This window comes from Myzus persicae, unplaced genomic scaffold (assembly GCF_001856785.1).
Source record: "Myzus persicae strain clone G006 unplaced genomic scaffold, MPER_G0061.0, whole genome shotgun sequence".
NCBI classification, from domain to species: Eukaryota; Metazoa; Arthropoda; class Insecta; order Hemiptera; family Aphididae; genus Myzus; species Myzus persicae.
Window position 1 is genome coordinate 248,683 of NW_019103345.1, and position 20,433 is coordinate 269,115.

A 20,433-nucleotide genomic window follows, 5' to 3' on the forward strand; every position below is an offset into this window, starting at 1 on the left:
TTACGCTTGTCTTTGTTTACGGGTATACAACACTAGTACCGATTTGGGGTATCACAATTGTTATTGTAAAATCGTCACATGATACAATCATGGGTAAATAGTCCTAACAACAATATGTGCTAAAATTCTTAAAATATCATAGAGTATAGACGTCGGTATTATAAATATATATAGTATGTTCAACTTTTTTTAAATATAATCTAATCAATATGCATTATGAATTAAAATTATATGTAGTACATTATATATTTATCAAGTGTCAACGAGGGGGATGGGGTGAATTCTCTTACCCACTCTTCTGAGCACGTCCCTGCTTTCACTCCACACCGTATACAAACCATTGAATTCCAATTGTATAATTATATTAAATTAAAATAATTAAATTATATAATATTATATATTATTTTATTATTTTATTTAATTCAACTATTATAAATGGTCCTTAATATAATATGGCTTTATGGATGATTGAATCTACTCCATAGCCTTGCCTATAGAAAACTAGGAAAGGTAGCCACCGATTAAACAGCCGCAAGCCACTAGAATAAAATAAAAGTATTTGAGAGCTAAGACCTGCAGGAAAAAAGGTTCTCAATATTAACTTAAATAAGATAAGATATCAAATGTAACAAAATGTGTAAAACGCAAACATATTTAATAACGTAGGTACAATAATGTCAGAATATCAGATGAAATTTTGTATGGGATAATTACCGTGGTACCTATGTACCTCCATAATTCATAAAAATTGTTGATAAAATGATCTATTTTATGAATAGTAAGTCGTGATTATTCTACGTAAGTATTTATTCATTGATTTACATTTCACTATTCTTGCTTTAATGCTTATAATTTTTTTTTAATCAAGTTTCCAGAAAAATTCTTAAATAAAATCGGAATTCAGCATAAAAAGATACGGCTTAATGGTGGAATTTTTCAATCGTTTATTGGATATAATATAGATTTTGAAAAATACATGTAACTATGAATTAGTTACCTAATATTTGCACTTCGTATCCACAAGCTATACCTATAATATTTTAGTTAATAATTATAGAATGTATTATTATTTATTATGTATAAATTCAATGAATAAATCAATAAATATTGTACCACTTATAGTGTGTACAATTATTATTACAACATAATGAGTTGCATTAATATGAATTGGTATTTGATAGAGTAACTATAACCTATAGATTTTAATAGACGTTGTTTCAATGAACAATTATTTTAATAATAACGTCAACTTACATGGAAATAGGGGGAAAAAATATCAATAATTTTATATAATGCGTGTATGTAATATACATGATCTATCTCACATATTATATTGTATAGAAAGTAGAATCAAGTTTAAATATCAGATTTCGTGCTTTATTTAAATGTATATGAAATTTTTTTCCTTCTATTATTGAAGCATGTCTTCGAATGTATATATGTTATTGCAATATTGCATATTTAATATGCTGCACATCATGATTGATAAAGTGGTTAAGTTTTGAGATTTTAATCGTTCATCGATTCTTATAATAATTAATTTCAATTAAAAAAGCATACCGTTAATTGAGTCTGATTAAAACGGGATCGTTGACTGCTGCAGACTGGAGTGAGCGCATGGGGGAGATTTATATATTGAAGTGTCTAATTAAGTCGCTGCGTGCGTTCGGGCGTGCCGAATATGGTTTCACCGAATTGGGGGGACCTCGTTATTATTTAAATACTTATAATGTTAACTGCGTCAATGCTGCTGATCTAAAATTGTACGTTCAATCATGCAGTACTTCCCGAATGTGTGCTTAGTCGCGGTCATAACGGTCCAATACGTACTGTTGTATGGACTGTACGAGTATATACATGAGGTGGACATCAAGTGTTCGGCACTGGAGGCAGCGGCAAGCCATCGGCCTCGCCGGGATGTGAATATCGCAGAGAACTCAGTGTCTTCGAAGACCGAAAGTTCCGAAGAAAAAGTGGAATTCATCAATCCGAATTTCCGACCTATCATCGAAAAAGAAACCAACGCTAAGGGCGAACCACCGAACGGCACCAAAGAGGAATGGTATTGGCTCAACGCCTATTCTAGGATACCAGTAAGAGACAGAGAGAGTGCATATTGCACATAAAATACGTAAAATACACAGCGCTTATCGTTATTATTATAAATATTATATTAACCTAAACGGTAAAAATATTTAGGTAGCTGCTCTTCAGGGTTTCTGCTCATCTACCAGAGACTATTGTCCACCTGGAAAAGAAGGACCCATAGGTCCTCGAGGGGAGATTGGTCCGGGAGGACTACCAGGCAACAAAGGTATCCAACTTATTTTTTTTTTAAAATTATAACTACCCTAAACACGGATTATTTTTATTGATCACAAAAACAAAATCATAAAATAATACCTTTTTATTTAATAATACTGTTATATTTAAATCTTAAAATAATTATTTTATTTTTGTAGCGTCTAATAATGTCGAATATCCAATAGGTTAAATTTAACCTTACATTATATTATAACTCTTTAACTCTATGTTTATTAATTATCACAATATAAATTGTATATAATTATAAGATTTAAATAAATGGTTCTTTAAAACTATGCGTCTATGCCTAATAAAATAATATAAATTTATAAAATATTTAACTTTAAAATAATGATTCTCTTGATAATTTATGTTTTAGGTGAACCGGGTCAGGATGGCCCAATGGGTCTTGAAGGTCGAAAAGGACCTACGGGACTACCAGGGCCGGTTCGTAGGTGCCATGCCATCTAAATTGACGTCATACAAAATGCTAGCTTTATTATTATGTATTAAACCATTTTTAATTATAGGTGGGTCCAAAAGGAGAAAGAGGGATGACTGGTTTCCCAGGAGCACCTGGTAAGGATAATTCATATTATAATATAAACTAATATAGGTAATCATAAAAATACGTCATAGTTTGAATTCTGATCACATAATAGCATACAGACATTTTTTCAAATATATCTACCCTTTTTTGCTTAAAATTCTAACTATACGTTTCATTTAGCTTAGGTAATGAGTAACTACTTAATTTTAAACTTAAGGCTAAATATATAGTTAGAAATTATATATAACCACTATATTCAGAATTCAGACAAATGTCGATGATTTGAAGTGTACAATTTCTAAATAAGAACTAGGTACCTACTTTAACATGGACTTACATAGTTACATTACCTAGATAATATATAGCTTACACAGTAAGTTTAACTTTACATTACTAGTTACATAATAAGTTTAATTGTATGAAATAAATACCTACATAAAATATGTTTATTTAATTAATTAGGTTTAGATGGACGCGATGGTATTCCTGGAGAACCCGGATTGGATGGAATGCCTGGAAAATATGGCCTTGATGGTTTGTAATTGGTTTTATAACTAAGTTTTATAACAATATAACGCAATATTGCAAAAAACCTTCAGTCGTTTAACGTTTTCTGTACATTTGAATTTTCAAGGATTTCTAATTCAAATTATAGTTTATAATTTAGTCAGGAAAGAATATTAAATTTGTTAAATTTGTAACTTGTAATGCATCGACATGGGGTCAGGGGATGTTCCATTCAATGGTGCAAATACTAACAATTCTAAAGAGGCGGCTTCAGTCTCCTGATATTTTTTATAACTTCATAAGTATAATATAATAATTGTAGTAGGAAAATCTGGGGATAAACCTGTTGTAGAAATGAATTAAGTATATTGTGTACCTTATAAGACTTTATACATATTATATATATATAGTATATTATAGTATATCGCTAGAATGTTGTTGATGGGGCTTGTAAATATTTTAGGAGTCTATCCCCCTAAACCCCATATTTGTGCCACTGCTCTCACTTTCAGATAAAACTAACCTGACGATTTAGCAAAATGCTGACACGTTTTAGCTAAGCTATGCAAAGAGATTCCAAGGTAACGCTCCTTTCAAACGTGTTCTTAACAATCAATTAACCAAATCTGTAATTTTGTGAGTCACATGCCTAATTCTTAAATCACAGCAATACTTTAAAAAATCTTTATTTGTAACCTATCAATATGCAGGTGCCAGGTAGTATATATTATTATACATTTGTAATAAACATCTATCGTTTATCGACGCAGTAAATATATTTAGCAAGTATATTTTACTTAAAGAATTTTTTCATAATTTATATATACTTATTACTTTTAATTATTTAATATTATTATCCAATATTTCTTATTTTAAAAGAGTTATTCTAAATGTGATTGTATTTAATAATTGAATTTATAGGTGTTCCTGGTACTAATGGTTTACCCGGAAAGGATGCAACATGCTTCAATGGTACCGATGGAAAGCCTGGTGAAATGGGACCATTTGGACCACCCGGTCCTATTGGCCCAAAAGGTTAATGGTTATTCATATTTTTCATATATAATACAATTATATTTAAAATTGTATGAATTAGGTTTAACTGGGCCGAAAGGTCGTCCAGGTAAACCAGGAGTTGATGGTACTCCTGGAAGACCAGGATTAAGTGCTTATAATTACACGGTGAATGGAACTCCCACTTCAGATTTTTTAACAGCTCCTAATATTATTGGACATTCTGAATTAAAGAATATCACTGTAAAAGAGGGTGATAATTTAAGGTTACGGTGTGTAGCAACAGGATCCCCTAAACCTACAATTGTATGGCAAAAACTTGATACTACTACAGTACCAATGGGGTCTTGGAGAGGTAATTGTTTTTAAAAGTATTACATTTTTTTTACAAGTTATTTCAAAATAAAATATATATAATTAAATTTTTTTACATCAGAGGAGACAGTCACTGGCCATGCTATTAATATTACTAAAGTTAATAGACTGCATATGGGTCGTTATAAATGTATAGCTGATAATGGTATAGCTCCATCTGCAATACAATATTATTCAATTGAAACGCATTGTAAGTACTTACCTTATTATATACATATTTTGTTCTTGTCGTTAAAAATTTTCGTTTGTTTTGGTATTGGAAATTTTTACTCCCTGAACAATTACGAGATTGCTAAAACAATTAAAAGTTAAAATTTAAATTGGATGTTATAAATTTATCATAATCATAATATGTAAATATTATTTTTTTTAGTCCCTCCACTTATTTCTGTACAAAATCAACATGTGGCTGCTGCACTAAATCGTTCAACATATTTTGAATGTGAAGTTGAAGCTTTTCCATACGCTATTCACTACTGGGAACGAGAAGGTGACATAATAGATAATAGTGATAAATATAGTATAACCAGAATAGATGTTTCCAATTATAAATTCATAATGCAACTGAATATATCATCGGTCAATGATGCTGATAATGGTACATATTACTGTGTGAGTAAAAATGACGAAGCCATCGTAGCCGGAAACATCACTTTATACAGTAAATATTTAAAAACAATTGTTAATATTTTATTCAATAACATAATATTTTATATATTACAGTAGTGGATCCAACTTTGGTAACACCTCCACCTTATGTTGACCCTAATAACAAAGTTAAGTTCGGTAAAGGACCCCCAGAGTTAGTTGGAGAATACGATATATGTCAACCACCCGTAATTTGTCCTACTTGTCCAAAATCAAAAGAAACAAAGGAGTGTAAAGAAGAATTTACAATTGATGACTTGCTAGGCCATCAGCCATTAGCTATACAACAATTACACAAAGTCACCAATAAAGGTCATGCTAATCGAACTTTAGGTAAATGCTAAATTAAGAGTATAGTAATAGGTTTGTATTATTTAGCTCCACTTACAACTTACTTAGGTACCTATAACTATGATGATTATTTCAGACTGTCAAGTATATGCAGTGGGTAAACCAGTCTTCAATAGGGTTTCGAATGCTTCATTTGGAAGTTGGATGAAAGATCCAATGTCGCGTGAATCAAACGAAACGATTTGGATGACAATAAATGAAATAAATTCACTTTTTCAATTTTCTAATAAGTCAATGTTTAAAGATAATAGACCAACAAAAACATATACCCTAAGTTACTCATTCCACGTGAGTGAAATATTATCATTTACTATAAAGTATTAGGTACTTAATATTTTATTTTATTTATTAACATCAAGCAACAGTTTTATAAATAGATAACACCATGTAATCATTTTATAATTTATTCTTAAAATAATCCTTATAGTTTTGATTTAATTAAATTAAATAACACAATTAATATTAATGTAATAATTTTCAATCGTCTTCAGATCTTCCAACTTTCTTGACTAACCTACAATATATTTTTGTTTTTAAAATTATAAACATATCAATTTCATACTGTGATTTTTATTATTGTTTCTATAGAATTGCCATATTTAATGTGAAGTTGGTCTGTAAGGATTAATAATAGTTATTCAATTTAATTGCATACTATTGTAATAATATGTAAATAATTCTTAAATATATATATAATATATAAATGTATTTTAGGGAAATAGTCATGCGATGTATAAGGACTCTTTTTATTTCCACGAAAAAGACAAACCAATAATTCGGAAGTTTGACATTCTACAAGAAAAATACACTAATTCTATGACGGTTCCATACTTAAATACTTCTAACCTTAAAAGTCGTTTATATACAACCAAGTAATAAAATTGATCATAAAATTTAAACGAAATTCAACTGTATACAGTTTAGAACTAGGTACATTAGTTTTTATATGTATATTCAGAATGAATTATGTAGATTTGGCAGTTGAAGAAAACGGCCTATGGGTAATTTATGGGCTGGAAGATTCAAATAATACAGCTGTTCTGCATGTAGATCCGGTGACTTTGGAAATCGAGTATGCTTGGAATATTAGCATCAAACATGATCGAGCCGGAGATATGTTTATTGTTTGTGGTGTATTATATGCAGTCCATAGTGTAACTGAAAGGAGTACAACCATTAGGTATATAACATGATGCATATAATTAATTTAAAAAAAATAAAAAGATTTTATTTCCAACTCTCCCATACATTAAATTGTTTTAATTTTAATTTAGATTTGCACTGGATTTATACAAAAACGTTCGATTAAACGATGTTGATTTACCATTCACTAATCCATTTGCACACACTACATTAATCCAATACAATCCACATAATAAAGAGTTATTTACTTGGGATCAAGGAAATTTGTTAACATACCCAATTAGATATAATGCTATGGGTCTAAATATTACGAACAAAGAATTAGATGACGAAATGATTCCTTCTGGTATAGAACAGAGTAAATTAAAATAAATTATGAAATATTTTATATTTTTTTTTATATTTTAAAGTATGATGTTATATTATATCATTGTAAAGACACATCAAAATGTTCTAAACTTATTTGAAAACGCAAGACTTATTATTTTTAATGTGTCTCCAAATACGTACAATAACATAATATTTTTAGATATTTATAATATTAAATTTTTTTTTTAGTTTATCAAATATAACCTACTTGATTGATATTTTAATACATCATATGTTATTATTTATAATGTATAAATAGGCATTGATAAAGTATTCTTTAAACAATACACATTTTGTTCTAATTATTTTCTTGTGAAAACTTATTGTCGAAGTATTTAAAGTATAATAATGTATGTTTAAATATTGCATGACTTATGCATCAATAGATAAAAACTATGTATATTACTAAATATATCATTGTATAGGTAAATATTTATAAATTGTAAGTATAGGAAAGAGGGATGAGATAAATATCCATACCGAATACAATAAAATTGTAAAATTTGTAAGTTACTTATAGTTATCTATAACATATAAATCATAATTAATGATAATTATTATTGATTTATTTCTTGTTTATCTCTGCTCATTTCGCAACCAAATTCTCTGGGTGAATGAAGTTGCTTTTGAGTATTAGCTAAATGTAATTATGGACAATATTGAAGTTTGCAGCGATGTACATGTTTTGCCTAAACTATACGCCGGGAAACACCTTAAGTTCGTGCGAGTATTTAAAACAATATATTACTAATCTTTATATTTTATATTCATTACCTACACATCTTATTTTTCAAGTATTTACACCTATTTTAGCGTAGCTTATACTCTAGATATGGCATTATGGGTATTTTATATTTTTGATTACAATAATATACTTTAATAGAAATTGGTTATTATCAAGTCTACTCGCTGCAGTCTTAAAACGTACTTTTTTCCAGATGTTTTCAGAAGCGAATTATGATTAAAAAAACTGCACAGTTGTCGTATCAGTCGCTAGATCAACCCGCGTGACATAAAATAGAAATTTATTGTTCATGTTTTTTTTACGTTTTTTCGAAAAGCATATGCAATAATATATTTAACGATGAAACTTCATAAATGGGGATAAATGCCAAAAATATCAATTTACATTAAATTAAGAGCAATAAAAACAGAATTTGTAAGAGAAACACGAAACACGATTACTGATAAATGATAATATTAAAGTCTTAATCATTATTAACAAATAAATTCAAATAATGGGTATTTGAATAGCTTATATAATACAGAGTGTATCAAGTCTTCGTCCTACTTCAAAAATTTATATTTATATTACAAATGAAGGTATAAGGGTGAAATAAAGTAAAATATATTCTTAGAATAGTCAAGTTTTATTTACTTTGGTCACAAATGTTCAATATGACCCCCACCGTCCGCCCGACGTACATAATCTATACGGTAATCTAATTCGATCCAAACGTTGCTGATCATATTTGGTGTTTAATTCTGATTTTAAGCTCTTTCAAGTTTGTAGGTAATGGTGGGACATACACTTTCTCTTTTACGTAGCCTCATAAAAAAAAAATCACCCACTGTTTGGTCAGGGGAAACGTGGTGGCCAGGGATGAATCGCTTTCTGTTGCGGAGTCGCCATAACGAAACAAAGTAACTGTTCCTAGTCCACTAACCATTACGGTGCCAAATTTATCAACTAGATAACTTAAAATAAACTAGGTTATCTAATCTTTTCATTGAGGACGTGACACCCGCATGTGTTGTCTCCGTCTTACCAATGTACAACATAGCAAAAACTGTTTGGCGCGGGTCAACTTTTCTCGCACAACATTTGTTTTAGAACTACCAAATTTTCACAACACGTTAAGAAGAACTTTATCTGTGCAACAGTGTGCTTTTTTTTAATTACACTATCCAATCATTTTTTATAAGCAAATGAAAAAAAAAACAAAAAAATAAAATGTTTAGAAGCAAACAACTTATATTGTATTTATGTTATCTAAAATATAGGTACGCTGTTGCATAGATAATTTTCTACTCTCTATGTTCAGAAATTTTATTTTGGAGCCATTACTACAAACCACGATTATAGATATACTATCTATAATCGTGCTACAAACATAGAAAGTTGTCCCGCCCAAAACAATTTTTGCTATGTTGTATATTTGTAAGACGGAGACAACACATGCGGGTGTGACGTCCTCTTAATACATTGGTCATTAACCTGCGATTAACTGTTGGGGAACTATATTAGTTCGTAATCGGATGAAGAATTTTGAAAAAATAGTCTTTTTATTCTTATATACTTACTATAAATTATTAAAATGTTTATCTCTGAAAAAAAAAATCGTAACAATTTAAAACAAAGATTCTCATAAATAGATCTTACAGCTGCCTAAAAATACCAAAAATACATTTGTACAACATTTATTATGCATACACATACCAAATTAAAATGTCTATGGATTTATCATATTATAATATTGTATCTATCATTTATATTCTATATGTCAACCTTTTTATGTAACAGATTGTAAATTGTATAAATAAAACAAAAAAAAAAAAAATATGTCAACCTCAATCGTCGACATTTGTCGAAGACAATTAACGATTCTAATAATTTCATTGAATAAAAAAAATTAAATGAGCCAACAATAAACGGACGAGTCGCTACACAATTCTTTAGTACTTAATAACTAATTATTTATTAACTTTATCGGACTAAATTTACGTCTAAAACCTTCTCTGTAAACCTTCTCTTTAATTTAAAAAAAACTGCTCGACCATCCAATAAGTAGTTTTCTTGGTTAGCGCGCTCGTAGAAAACCCTTTACTATTTTATATAATAGCATAGTCTATAGATAGATTATCTTGATAGTTTGCACCAGGAGTCTCCAACCTACGGTCCGCGGGCCGGATCCGACCCGCCAAGCTAATTCATGTTTTGAAAATAATGTATTAGTTTTTATGGTTTTAAATTATTTTTTATTGATCTAATTATAAAAATTGAATTTATTAATTATTTTGTTTGTTATTCATATTATATTATTATCATAATATATTCATATTGTTATACAAATTCATATCCAATAGAATTACTTAACTAATAATAGAAAAAATCGTCGATGACACTTATCTGACTTACATTGTACTCAGAAGTTACGCAATGGTCAGATAAGATACGATCGACTTTTTCTGCTATAAAATTATAATAATAAGTTATTAAGATTAATTTTTATTAAAACTCAGAAATAAATCATTTAGTGAACAGTGCATTTATCAAAGTGTTGATATACGTGAAATATGTTCATTATATGCCGTATATTACCAAAATATTCTCAATCTCAAACCCTTAAAATATGTTCTTTATGCAAAATACATTTTTTCCTGTGAATTCTGTGTTTTATGATTCGTAAAGATTTCTCACTCCCATTTAAATGCATTGACTAGAAACAAATATGTATAATCATAAAAATCTGACCTCTAATAATAACGCTATCGAACGGGTGATCGACGAGTTTTTCGAACTGTGTAAGACGTAAGTCCACTGAAATATTGGGTGTATAATACTGAATCAGTTTTTGATGTCAATATTTTAGTTTTACATACTTACATGACTACTTGAGCAGACGTTTTCAAAAATATAATACGTCAAATCCAAATACAGAACTAATTTAAGTGAGTACATTTACAAGCGACGCTACTAATTGGAACCACAGAGTTTGACGCAAACTATCAAGACATTTAAAAAAAAAACAAGCAGTTTTAAACGTCTCACTAAGTAACTTACCCGTATCATAATAAAACAAATTTTGAATTATAAAATTATATAAATAAACATACGTTTTTCTAAATAAATCTTATCTCCTCCCGAATTTCATAATCTATCATCTATTCTTCTAAAAATGTTGGCCTTTGATGCCAAAGCGTATTTCAAATTTGACCCTCCGTAAAAATAGGTTGGAGACCTCTGATCTATACTATTGGTAGTTGGTACGTATACTGTTTCACACAAATGTAGTTATGGACAATATTGAACACTTCTGTAATGTACCTTTTTTACCCATACAATTATAGTTTTTACTACATTACTATTTATTATTATTTATTACTATATTCTGTGATAATAATAAATATCGTAGCAGTGAGCAGTCGTTGTTCACCGTTCAATTAAACAGCGTTGTAGTTGTTATTCGCAATAAATGACATTCGAGATAGTGTTGTATACGCACTACGTAGTATTAATGATAAAATATCGAAGTAGTATAATGTCGTAGCAGTAGTAGTACGTAGCAGTAAGTTGTGTCACCCCAAATAGAGTTTGTTTATTAAAGTTTTGGGATTCCTTGCGTTTACGGTTAGTATCAATACGAGCATGAAGGCGAAAAAATGATTGGGCGTCATTTGTGTCGTTGAACAGCTATTGGACATCTGCTTTTGTTCTGTTGAAAACTAACGATACGCCAATTTTGGTTGGATGCGCTAATTTGAGCGGCAAATTAATTCGTTTGGATTGATTCTGAATCGTGAGAATAACATAGCCATGTCCGTCTTCTTGGTGAATCCGTAAGTGTTAATGTTCGACTGTAGAATGTTGTATGCTGTAATAATAAACGTGTTATAATTGCAGGTCCACAGAAGAAGAAGAGGAAGACAATCCGACCGAAGATGATCCAAACGCGATTACAATATCCGTAGAAGAGAACAATCAAACTTGCAATGTGGCCGCACTAAACCAATTTTGGCCCAAAGCAATCGAAGAAATTAGAAAGATTGGAACAGTAAGTTTATACATTCTATAAAATTATGTTTGGTTGTGACAGAACAGTTTTTTTTCAAATTTTGTTTAGTTAGACTTAAAAACACAAGCATTACCACTAGCCAGAATAAAAAAAGTGATGAAATTAGATGATAATGTGAAAATGATAAGTGCCGAGGCTCCAATGTTGTTCTCGAAAGCTGCAGAAATATTTATCAACGAATTAACTCTTCGCGCTTGGATTCATACCGAAGACAACCGACGACGGACTTTACAAAGAAATGATATTGCTATGGCAATCACCAAGTATGATCAATTTGATTTTCTTATCGACATAGTGCCTAGAGAAGAAGCAAAAATTGTTACAAAAGAAGTTAAGACATCACTGAATCCCGAACAAGTAATTATCATTTATTTTTATTAGGTATTTGTATTTAATTTATCCATAATTCTGTAAGATATTTCACCAATAATTTATTGTAGAACAAAAAATGTATAATATTAACTTTTTATCAAATTTAAATTTATTTCAACCCTAGTTTAGTTTATGTAAAGAATAAAATAATGACTCGTTATTTTTCCTTTGCAAGAAAAATCTATAAATCGTAAATAAGTTTTTGTCAATAACAACAATGAAGACTACTATAAATTGGTCAAAAACATTTTATCTCTTGTATCCAGCCCAAAAATTTATTTATAGAATAAATTTACTTAATCCAATTACAATATTGTGTAAAATAAAAATATGCAAATTAGTATAGGCTATCCTTTATTTGATGGGACCTGGGGAGAAGCAATGCCAACAGCAGTTCCTCCTCGGTTTTTGATAACAAGGAAAAAAAGGCTATCCTTTATTTGTTATATTTTTAATATTCTTTTTATTTTTAAAAATACAAATAATAATTTCTGTTCAGTATTATTTTATTCATTGTAGTGGTAATATTATACATGTTAGCATTTTCTTATCAAACTATCAAACTACCTACTTATTAATGGTGACTTATGATAATTATTGGGTGATTTAAATTTGTTTGATTATGAAATATAATTAATGTTCTTCTACGTTATTATTTGAACAGTATATTTTCATTAATTAATGTTAATGAAGAAAATAAACTTATCATTCTACCAAATTAATAAAAAAATATTTTATTTCTACCTAATTTTTAAATTCTAGGTTCAGTACTATTTTCAACTTGCTCAACAACAACAACAACAGCAACAACAGCAACAGCAAGCAAATAATGCATCAGGGTCAAGTGCTGGACAGACAATACAAATCTTACAACCAGTGAACAATCAAGTAGTATCTTTAGGGAATGGTACTCAAGATCAAGTAAATATAGAAAATGTATGTTGTGTTATATAAGTATTTATTAAATTATAGGGTTGTGTAGTTAAAATTAGTTATCTTTTGGTTAGGTTAATTTAATATTCTCTTATAAAATATGTTTAACATATCTCAAGTGTTATAAATTATATACATGACTTAGTTATAAATAAGATCGTAATTAATTTTTATTTTTACTACTAAGTTTAACTTTTAATTAAAATTACAATTCATAGTTTTTTTTCTGTCTTAGGTCCCCCAAGATATTTTCAAGCTTGCACAGTACTTTAGTCTCTCTATGTCTTTATATTTCTCTCTTAGTGCATTAACTTACTATTAATAAAAATATTTTATGTTTATTAATGGTTCATGCTACCTGGCATTATATTATTAATACATTTATAACATTAAAATAAGCATATTATCACTATTATTTAATTTATTTATATTTACATATTAACCCACATTAAGGGCATTATTTAGGCATTATTTACCAAATAATTGAAGGTTAATTTTGATAATTAGTATAAATGTAAATCCTTCTCCCCATACATTCCACTAAATATCTGCCAGTGTATAAGTGTTATGCCAATAACTATTAATAAATTAGTATTTGAGGCTGAGGATTTCTAGTTTTTTCATGTTTGTCTAGAAAGGTTGCAGAACAATGTGAGTGATGTATAAATATGATGTATCATAACACAAGAAGGTTATATTTACCCCAACTATTATTTATTACCTTGGCAATAATCAATTTAACATTGTGACAATAATTTCCCAGTGTTCCTGCACAATATAGTATTTTCTCTGGCTGTGACACATAACCGGACACTAGCTTATATGGTTGCTTTTGAAACCAAACAGAAGCAAATGCCTACCTTGTCCCCCCTGGCAAAAGACACCACCCCTATTGATCGTGCAACTAATTTTAGTATAATTAGTTTTTATAAATTAATTAAAATATCATTTTTATTTTTTGTTGCATAAATATTATAATTTAGGTACCATATTAAGTGTATATTTTTCGTTTTTTAATTATGTGAATACATATTTTAGGATTTTTGATACTGAAAGTCCTAGTACTCAGCTTTAATAGTATTATACACCTATTTTATTTTTGAGGATTAATATATTTTTTAATTTTTATTACTTTTTTACTTAGATTCCAAATAATACATCAAATATTACAAGTACTTCAACCACAGTAACAGGTAGTCAGCCGCCACAAGTTATACAGTTACAGGGCAATACTCAGGCACTAAATACAAACTCAAATGGCGTACTTCAATTGGTACAACAGGTTATTACTCCAACTGGAGAAATACAACATATACCCGTAAGTGTTGATGTTTATGTAATCATTAATATTGAACATGATACACAACATAATTCTTATGAGTTAAAAAATAATTTGTATAATGTAAAAATTTTTAAAACAGTCTTAAGTATTACAATATTTTTGTGGAGGGTGTTGAAAAATTTGGCTACCTCCCAATATTCCTCTGCAATTTTGTGTACATAACTTTGTTCAAAATAAGCTCACCGACTTTAGTGCATGATTACTGAGCCTAGTATTGTGAAAATGATACGACAATGCAGCTCACTACTTATACACCTCGTAGTATCTTAATGTTCAACAGCTCATCATTGGGATAATTTATGATAGAGGATTAGAGGATACGTGAACTCAACCAATTTTCATTGGTCAAGTAGTTAAATTTAGTATAGCTATCTAAATAAATTAGTGTAATATACATCCTTCCAATTTTTATGTTCTGACATAGCTAAGATGTTTATATCATGATTGTCGTGTTATTATTTTAAACCAATATATATATATATATATATATGTCTTAATATCATCCAGTGTATAATAATAATATGTAGTGTAAAATCAATGCTATTTTAGGTAATAATTGTTGGTTAATTTGTGGAATTTAGCCATTTACTCCAACTCATAAAGTAGATTAATTGTAATCAATTAAAATCAACCTTTAAACATGTATAAGCATTTCAAATTTTTAATTTTTTTTATGTGCTGATAAAAAATTATATGCTCTGTCAAAAAGTTTAAATAATTAATATGAGTCCTCATAAGTCTTAATTACAATGATTTTTAAAATATTAAAATTACATAAGCATAAAGTTTTTTATTCGGTTTCAGTTTTAATATGTTGATAGGACTGAAATCACTTACATTTTGCAAATTAATTTGTAGTTAAAATGTATACAATTTTCAAAATAAAACAAGAAGTTCTTCATAAGATTTTCTTACAGCAATTTTAAATTTGAAATATTGCATAATATTATAGAATATAGATCATTTTTGAGCGTAACTAAAGAATGTAGTGATTTTTAAATGTTGTTTTTTTCCTGTCCGCCATGACATTTTGGAGCAGTAGTAAAAATGCTTGATTTTTTAATTATAAAATATAGAAATATATTTTCTATTAACTATTCAATTTTCAGCATTAATTTTGATGAATATATTTTTAGTAACCCTTACCAGCAATTAGCATACTTCTGTTCCATATTTTCTGTTATTTAGATAAAGATGCTTTATTCACTTTTTTTATTTAGATTCAAATAAACTCCAATCAACTGCAAATGCTTCGTATGCAAATTCAAAATTCTCCTCAATCACAACAAGTTCAAGTAGTTCAGTCGCAACCTCAAATCATACAAGTAAGATACTTATACTAATATTTTTGTAATTACCAACTTAATGTCAAAATGGTTTTTTTTTAAGGTGGCCTCACAAGCTAATGGACCAACACCAGTTTACATATCTCAACCAAATATCAATCCATCTTCAAGTCCAGAATGAATTATTGTAAATAAAAAAAAGTGATATATTTTGTAAAGTTGTTAGTAAATTGTATGGTCATTCAAAATTAAAATACTTTATTTATTTAATTCTTTGTTTTATCTGTGAAATAATTTTAATGTACAAATATTGTTATAGGTTACGAACAATTAATGTAACACATTTTACCAACATTTCGTTCATGTTTATTCAGATTTCAGTGTAAAAGTGTTTATCATAAATACCTACATTTATGTCTGTTAAACTTGTATTAAATCCTCGATCCTTCTTTACGATTTGGCAAAAAATCATTGTTATAATTTACAACAATATCAGAGCTGTAAATAATTTTTATCATTAGTATATAATTTTTATTTTTTTTTTAATCTTATCTCTTATTTTGTATTAATCATTGCATCATTTAATTTGTTCTTTGAAGTTTGAAAATATATTGTTCACGGGAATATTTTATAAATTCTCATTTTGAACTGTTACCATATCAACCATATGGCTGTAAAAAATCATACCATTCATTTTTAAACATTTTTATTTTTAATGTATGTAGATAACTTGTACATAATTTGCCATGATATAAAAAATAAAAAAATTAAACATCAATTTTATTTTTATAACGCTGTAAAATATAAATTGTGTAGTAAATAATAAACATATAAAGAGACAGAATAATTAAACTAGAGGCAGTATTCATTACTAAAGTGTACATACTCATATTTATAACTCCAGTTACAACATTGGCGAGTAAAAAGAAAAATAATAAATTATCATTTACACTATCTATAATGAGTGAAACTCTATTGAATTCGCCCATTTGTCCCATCTTACGTAAAATAACAGTTATGAAGTTTTCAATCATGATTGACATGAATAATAGATATGAAGATATAGATAATACCCAATAAACATAACCGGCATTAGCTAATCTTCTAGAAACACCAAAAACAAAACTTATGATGAATGTCAATAAAAATAAAGCAATAGATAAAGAACCCGTTACTATTAAGAGGAACATATTGTTTATTAAATGATTTTTATTCATAAAAATAGACAACCGTGATTTCATTGACAAGGAATATAAAAATATTGCTTCATAGCCTATTAATGATAAAATGCCTTCACGGTTAGCTGAGAACAGTGTGTCTCTAGGAGCATCACTCATAATCCAATCTGCTAGACCAAAATTTAATGCCAACTCATAAATAATGACCAGAATTGTGGCAATACCAGATAGACAACAAGCACTGACAAATGGTAAAATAAATAGATTAATTACTTTTAGGAAAGCCAAAGTCATGAAAAAATTCCAATGTACACCATATTCAAATACATAGTGATGGTAATCTGCTTTTGTTACAAAATATGTACGACCAATTCCCAACACGAGTAATGGTAAGATTTGTTTGAAAACTTTGAGTACATTTTTACTCATATTCTGTGGGTTAGGAATAGTAAACAATAATGCATTAGAACAAACATAACATCCTACACCAATATCCATTACACCGTGTCCATAGGTTTCAGTTTTAGCGAACCGCCGTGGAAACACATTGAAATCTACTGCCAATATACAAAATACAGTATATGTATTGAGCATAAATCTATAGACAGTTATGTAAGGATTTTTTTTTGTTTTAATAGTACTTGATGATATATAATTGTGATTTAACAACATCCATGAAACTGCAACGCCAAAGATTGTAACGTAAATTAAGAACTGTTCGACTGAATAATCTGAAAGCAACGTGAAATTAAACACGGTTGGCAGCACCATTGTAATAAATTCAAAAAGAAACATCCAAACTGTCGGAAAGTTGATTTTTTTGCTGTGGCCTGTACCAATTGACATCCAAATGAATATGATTATATGAATGGGCAGTGGAAACAGAGATGTGTAAATTTCAAGTAATGATGAGCCTGTTTGATTTGATATGGCTTCTCTATGCAGTTCTTTATACTTGGTATCCATTGTGTGAATGTGAACATGCACACGTATCACTATTAAGAAATAAACTCGGTTAACAATACAAAACATAAGAACGGCAACCACCAGAGGAGTACTCAAATAAATAGTATTTACCCAAATGTAGGAGTTATTTTATTCAGTGATCTTATTGAGACATTGAAGCATGTCAATCGACTAAATTTGAATTTTAAATTTGTATTAAATTCTCGTTACCTACATTAGTAAACGCCAACGATTATTACTTATTAGTGAGAAATTGCTTAGTTAATCATTACCAATATAGTACAAAACTAAATTGCCAGAAAGCTATAACAAAATATATTCAAGAAAAATGAAAACAAGTTATGGTTACAGCATAATGATTAATGAATTAGTGATTACTAACCTACTGAGTAGTGAATAGTGAAAATTGAGTATGGAGTACTCAAATCTCAAGTACCGGTACTGGCTAACGACAAAAAGTTACAACTATGGCCTAGGAATATTGACTATATTATTCTTGAAGACATTATTGTTTCCGGAAAAAATATTTAAAATAATGTGATAACGCTATCATTTGATAGCATGTCGATATGGCGCGAAAATTAAAAATATGATTTTGCCCAGAGATTCCGGTGGATTTTACTAACATTTTCGTTCATATAAACCCTGTCCGGACAATTACAAAAAAAAAAAATCAGTCAAATCGATAAATTTGAATGAAAAATATTGACCAACATAAAAAGAATCTCGTATTCAATTTTTAAATCTTAGATATAAAAATAAAAAATTATATAAATTTCTAACTCAAAGTATAATTTGCCAATTTTCGTGATTTTTACGAATTTCGTCAAAATTCTAAGTCCAAATAGGTACTCAAAAAAAAAATTCTATGCATTTAGTCTCAACTTTTTTTTAATTTTCACTAACAACTACTTACGAGGAACCTCGTATTAAATTTACAAGTTTTTTGACCGATCGAAATATTTTTTATCGATATTAGTTTCAAAAAACAAATAATCGAAAAATTCATATGATGCCTATAAATAGTTCAATATAAGTCAACATTTTTTGAAAATTGAATGGTTTATTGAAAATGCTAACAAACATTTAGTGAAAATGTCATGTATCTCCTTTCATTTTTTTTTGTAGTTCACTAAAAACCAAAATGGATTTTTTGGAAAACTGGTTTTGAGTAAAAATTCCCGATTTTCTTTAATTTTTTGTTTGTTTTTCTAGTCGTTTTTGAAAACTATTGAGAATTTTGAATTTTGACCTCCCTTTTGCACCAACTAAAATCACTTTCCTTACAGAAAATTTGCTGTTGAAGAAAATAAAAGCAGTTTACTGCCCCAAACCGTGATGACAGGCACAAAAAAAAATTATATATATAAATAAATAAAAAAACACACATCATTGTAAAATCAATACATTCATCACTCCGTTCAGAAGATAAAATATTTAATTGAATTAAATTCAATTTCCAATAAAATCAAAATACACGATTCAAATAAAAAATTAAAAATGTGTGCTTTGTATCAAAATAATTAAAATAGCATCTACCTATAAATTATAAAGTATATAAAATGTCCCGTTTTTCGAACCTCTGTCTGGTTGTCCCCTGGGGGAATCTTCGGAACACTGAAATGTTCTGTTTTCAAAATGCAGACGAAAAAGTAACTAAAATCACTAACACAATTTATGCGGCGGATGAACTAAATACCTACCAACAATTTTTGGAATACAGTAAAACAAGATAACTTGCCGGAATGTCTGCTACCGAAAGAGTCTTTCAGTTATATATACCACTGCAAGGTTATTTCTAAAGCATAAAAGCAGTTTTAAATAATTTCTTCGAGTATTCAATTTCGGGTTATGGCTTTTTTGGTTATGTGAACACTATTCGATTAAATTTGTGTGCTGTAAGGGTAGATCCAGTATTTTAAAATATGTGTACTGTTTTATCCTACGTGTATTTTGTAAATTTATACGGCGAAGGGTGACGCCCTTAAAAATGATTACCTACATTTCTAAATTTTTAATTACTGAAAAATCCTGGAGTATTTTCACTTATCAGTTGCTTAAAATTTAGTTAGACAAAGTTATCTAAAACAACAGTTTTTATAATTTCAATAAAAAAAACTAACTCTGGTCCCCTTTCAAACCCGTATTTATAAAATATTGTACCTATATTGTTCAATTCAAAATTTAAAAAAAAACGTATCTTCGAAAGTTTTCTGAAAATTATGATGTAGTCCCCAGCGGCCCAGCCCCAACCATATCCCCGGAGCCGTCCTAGGCGGAGGTATTAATTATTTATAGT

The 20,433-nt window shown here is 28.7% G+C and overlaps 3 protein-coding genes across 4 annotated transcripts; 2 read left to right on the plus strand and 1 right to left on the minus strand.

The window, feature by feature from the left end:
• Positions 1-1,688: 1,688 nt before the first annotated feature.
• On the plus strand, positions 1,689-7,302 carry LOC111034355. Of its 2 annotated transcripts, none has more exons than XM_022315533.1 (14): positions 1,689-2,093; positions 2,200-2,314; positions 2,684-2,751; positions 2,835-2,883; positions 3,317-3,388; positions 4,283-4,396; positions 4,458-4,730; positions 4,812-4,940; positions 5,124-5,411; positions 5,474-5,731; positions 5,826-6,037; positions 6,464-6,621; positions 6,708-6,929; positions 7,024-7,302. In XM_022315533.1, the coding sequence occupies exons 1-14, from the start codon at positions 1,776-1,778 to the stop codon at positions 7,262-7,264; spliced, it is 2,517 nt and encodes an 838-aa protein (XP_022171225.1). In that variant the 5' UTR covers positions 1,689-1,775; the 3' UTR covers positions 7,265-7,302. The 2 variants fall into 2 exon arrangements, with proteins under 2 accessions (XP_022171225.1, XP_022171226.1); XM_022315534.1 differs by having other exon boundaries at positions 2,026-2,131.
• Positions 7,303-11,613: 4,311 nt separating this feature from the next.
• On the plus strand, positions 11,614-16,260 carry LOC111034348 (nuclear transcription factor Y subunit gamma-like). Its single transcript, XM_022315523.1, has 7 exons — positions 11,614-11,821; positions 11,886-12,036; positions 12,106-12,414; positions 13,192-13,365; positions 14,507-14,680; positions 15,925-16,029; positions 16,094-16,260. Exons 1-7 carry the CDS (start codon positions 11,799-11,801, stop codon positions 16,169-16,171), a joined length of 1,014 nt encoding a protein of 337 aa, XP_022171215.1. The 5' UTR covers positions 11,614-11,798; the 3' UTR covers positions 16,172-16,260.
• A 134-nt stretch (positions 16,261-16,394) lies between these two features.
• On the minus strand, positions 16,395-18,654 carry LOC111034347 (phosphatidylinositol-glycan biosynthesis class W protein-like). The gene is made up of 3 exons (XM_022315522.1): positions 18,517-18,654; positions 18,246-18,437; positions 16,395-18,163 (listed from the first exon to the last, which is right to left on the minus strand). Exon 3 carries the CDS (start codon positions 18,132-18,134, stop codon positions 16,758-16,760), a length of 1,377 nt encoding a protein of 458 aa, XP_022171214.1. The 5' UTR covers positions 18,135-18,163; positions 18,246-18,437; positions 18,517-18,654; the 3' UTR covers positions 16,395-16,757.
• Between the last annotated feature and the right edge of the window lie 1,779 nt (positions 18,655-20,433).